Consider the following 3,742-nt stretch of genomic DNA (forward strand, 5'->3'; position numbering starts at 1 on the left):
GACCAGCAAGGATGAAACGAGTGAAGACGTCCTCATCCTCGTTCAGGAGTTGCGCAGATCGCGTCACGGCTCCATAAAGGCTGTAGGAGACAGGACGGATGGTACGGTCGTCGGGATAGGGACGCATAGTTGTCGAAGTATCAGTGGGTGGTGAACGTTTAAAGTGGTGAATGTCCGCCGTCGAACTATGCTCAGCCTTTATATTATCCTCTAGTCAGATCCCTTCGTATTGAGCACGGTGCGTGAACTCCTCAGATTTCTGCACCTTCATTCATTCACTTGCGACCCTATGCACATGTGGGCGTCCCGGACGGCCACGCTGCACAGGCTCCACTCGGATTCCCGTACCGAGAGTCCATGACTTTGATGCAGGCCTGTGGAGTTGACTCATGTTTTCAATACCTCAACTTACAACGTGGCCGTCCAGGACGCCCATGGTGGGGCACACTCCACCCAGGTATGTGTTCTGATTGGTGAGTTCACAGGTGGCCTTCTGGGACGGCCACGGTGCGACAGCACCCTACTACACAGCCACCCGCGTGCCCTCACCACACGTGGCCGTCCGGGACGGCCACCCGGCACACACGCTCCCAAACACCTGTGCCGAGCATCCGCGCCGCTCTGTTCACACGCGGCCCTCCGGGACGGCCATTCAGCATGTCACATATACAACCATTTCACTCCACCACATGCATGATTGTCGTCACCACTAAGACATGCATCACGCACATGTAGACGGCTGTGTCATTGACCTTCAACTGCACAGTGCCTCATTTACAATGAGGCGCTGCGCAGTTCAGTCAATGACATAGCCATCTACATGTGTCCAGCTGCATGTCTTTGTGTTTACGCCAATCATGCAAGGGATGTGACTGCTCTGGTCAAGTCTTCGGATTATCGGAGCGAGGGTCAGCCCAAAATGGGGCGAGGGTCAGCCTGTAGCCGAGTGAGGGTCAGTCCATAGCAGGGCAGGGTCACTCTATAGTAAGGCGAGGGTCAGCCCGGAGTGGCGCGAGGGTCAGCCCGGAGTGGCGCGAGGGTCAGTGCCCTGGGTCAGCACCCTCAGCGCTGTGGGTCAGCACCCTGGGTCAGCGCCGCGGGTCAGCACCCTCTGTGCTGTGGGTCAGAGGCGTGGGAAAGCGCCAGCTCTGACCCTAGGACGGGCCTCGACTGACCCTAATATCCACTCATAACCCGCCATTGACTGGCAAATGACTGGCAAATGATTAGCCATTGATTGGCCATTGACCTGGCATTGACCGGCATATGATTAGTCATTGCCGGGTCATTGTCTGGTTTCTGACCATCATGGGCCAGACTTTGATTGTTGCCATCCAATTGCGGAGTTTATCCGCATTTATGTTAACTCCATTTTATTTAAAATAAACAGATGAGCAATGACATGCTGACAGCCGTGAGAAACTACGATTTAAGATAACTGTCAAAACTGCGTGTCCCACCTTTACCATAACCTGTCAAATGTTATTTAAAATACAATGTGTATCCATACCCGGATAAATCCGGGCAAGTTATGATAAAGTTATTTTAACTAACCGGGCCAGTTATTTAAAGTAAATGGGCACAAGTTATGGTGAAATTTTTGTAGTGAGAGGTAAGGGATAAGGAGCTGGCTGGTTATCCTTGGTCACTTTCCCAGGGGGGTATGGTTTTTTTTCACACGGGGGTATGGTTTTTGCTGAGGGGTATGGTTTTTTGTTCTCACGGGGTATGGGGTATGGTTCCCACGGGGGTATGGGGTATGGTTTTTGGTATCACTTTGGGGCAAAGTGATAGGCGAAATACTGTTAAAGGGCTGGCCGTGTAACCAATTAAAAGGGGCCATGAAGAGAACATGGTCATATTGACAGACTGGAGGATGGGAAAAATGGGACCTCCTCTATCATGTTCAGCGTCCCAAATAACCCCAGAATTGACCCAAAGATCATCACTTTCCATCAACATGACTGCATACTGTGCATGTTGCAAAGTTATTGACCACCAAGTGACCGTGGGAACTCGCAGATAGCGCAGATAGCGCAGACCGCGCAGATAGCGTGGGAAACCCGCAAGTACCGCAAATACCGCAAATACCGCATGTAGCCGATGTTTATTCCCGCGGTTAGAAATGATATGGGCGGGTGCTCTGACGCATTACCATCATGGCCATAGCATTTGCACGCACATATCTGCTCAAATAAACAAGATATGGGCAAAATACACGAAAAAACGCGACACTTGAGCTTGTGAGCACTGCGATTTTTTGTGTATTTTGGCCATATCTTTTTTATTTGAGTAGATCTTTGCACAGGAAAGCTATGGCTGTGATGGTAATGCGTCAGAGCACCCGCCCATATCATTTCTAACCGCGGGAATAAACATCGGCTACATGCGGTATTTGCGGTATTTGCGGTATTTGCGGTATTTGCGGGTTTCCCACGCTATCTGCGGGATCTGCGCGATCTGCGGGATCTGCGCTATCTGCGGGTTCCCACGCTATCTGCGCAACCTGCGAGTTCCCACGGTCACTTGGTGGTCAATAACTTTGCAACATGCACAGTATGCAGTCATGTTGATGGAAAGTGATGATCTTTGGGTCAATTCTGGGGTTATTTGGGACGCTGAACACGATAGAGGAGGTCCCATATTTTTCCCATCCTCCAGTCTGTCAATATGACCATGTTCTCTTCATGGCCCCTTTTAATTGGTTACATCTTCATTAATTCAGGAGAGAAAGTGAGGAGCACATTTGATATGCTCACTAGGGTTTTCTGTGTTCCTGAATCCATTGGTGCAGAAAATGGGGTTGTGGGAAGTGTGGTTGAGATAATATACCTAGTGTGTGATATCTATGGGAAAATCTCATAAACAGTTACTATATTATTTGAGAAGGTATAAGGATGATATTAGAGTGTATTCTGGGGTTATTTGAGACGCTGAACACGATGGAGAAGACACCATAATTTTCCTGTGCTCTTGTCAAGCAATAGGATCATGTGCTCCTCATACCCCTCTCCAACTGGGTGCTGCTCCATTAATTCAGGGACTGAAGTGATGAGCATGTGTGATGTAGTTCCTGGTGTTTTAAGCCTTTCCCAATTGAATTATGCAGCCGCTGGTACCATGGGAAGTATGGTTGAAATGATATACCTATTGCCCACAGTACCTGCAGGCAGATCCTATTTGCTGTCACTATGGAGTTTGGTGGGGGTGATGAGTAATGTTAGGATGCTTTCTGGGGTTATTTGGGCCGCTGGAGACAATGGAGTAGGTCCCATATTTCTCCTGTGCCCCAGTCTGGCATGAGGACCATGTGCTCCTCATACCCCCCCCTCCAACTTGGCAGTGCCCCATTAATTCAGGGACTGAGCCTGGGGATGTGTGCAATGCTTTCCCTGGGAGTTTGAAGTTGTTCTAATTGATTTGTGCAGCTGCTGTGTCCATGGGACGTATGGTTGAAATGACATACCTAGCGTGCACAGTACCTGCAGGCAGATCCCATTCATTGTGACTATGGAGTTTGGGGAGGGAAAGTGGTAATATGGGGGTGTATCCTGGGCCTATTTGGGTTTCCAAAGACTATGGAGAAGGTCCCATAATTTTCCTGTGCCCCAGTCTGGTGCGAGGACCATGTGCTCCTCGTACCCCCCTCGAGCTTGGTGCTACCCCATTAATTCAGGGGCTGAGCCTAGGGACATGTACAATGCTCTACTTGGGGTTTTCAAGGTGTGTCAATCCATTGGTG

The 3,742-nt window shown here is 49.7% G+C and overlaps 1 protein-coding gene across 1 annotated transcript; it reads left to right on the plus strand.

Moving 5' to 3' along the window:
* Positions 1–434: 434 nt before the first annotated feature.
* On the plus strand, positions 435–735 carry CONPUDRAFT_160413 (uncharacterized protein; the record flags this gene model as incomplete). Its single annotated transcript, XM_007777557.1, has 2 exons — positions 435–457; positions 486–735. The coding sequence occupies 2 exons, from the start codon at positions 435–437 to the stop codon at positions 733–735; spliced, it is 273 nt and encodes a 90-aa protein (XP_007775747.1).
* Between the last annotated feature and the right edge of the window lie 3,007 nt (positions 736–3,742).

The sequence above is a fragment of the Coniophora puteana genome (assembly GCF_000271625.1).
Source record: "Coniophora puteana RWD-64-598 SS2 unplaced genomic scaffold CONPUscaffold_23, whole genome shotgun sequence".
Lineage (NCBI taxonomy): Eukaryota > Fungi > Basidiomycota > Agaricomycetes > Boletales > Coniophoraceae > Coniophora > Coniophora puteana.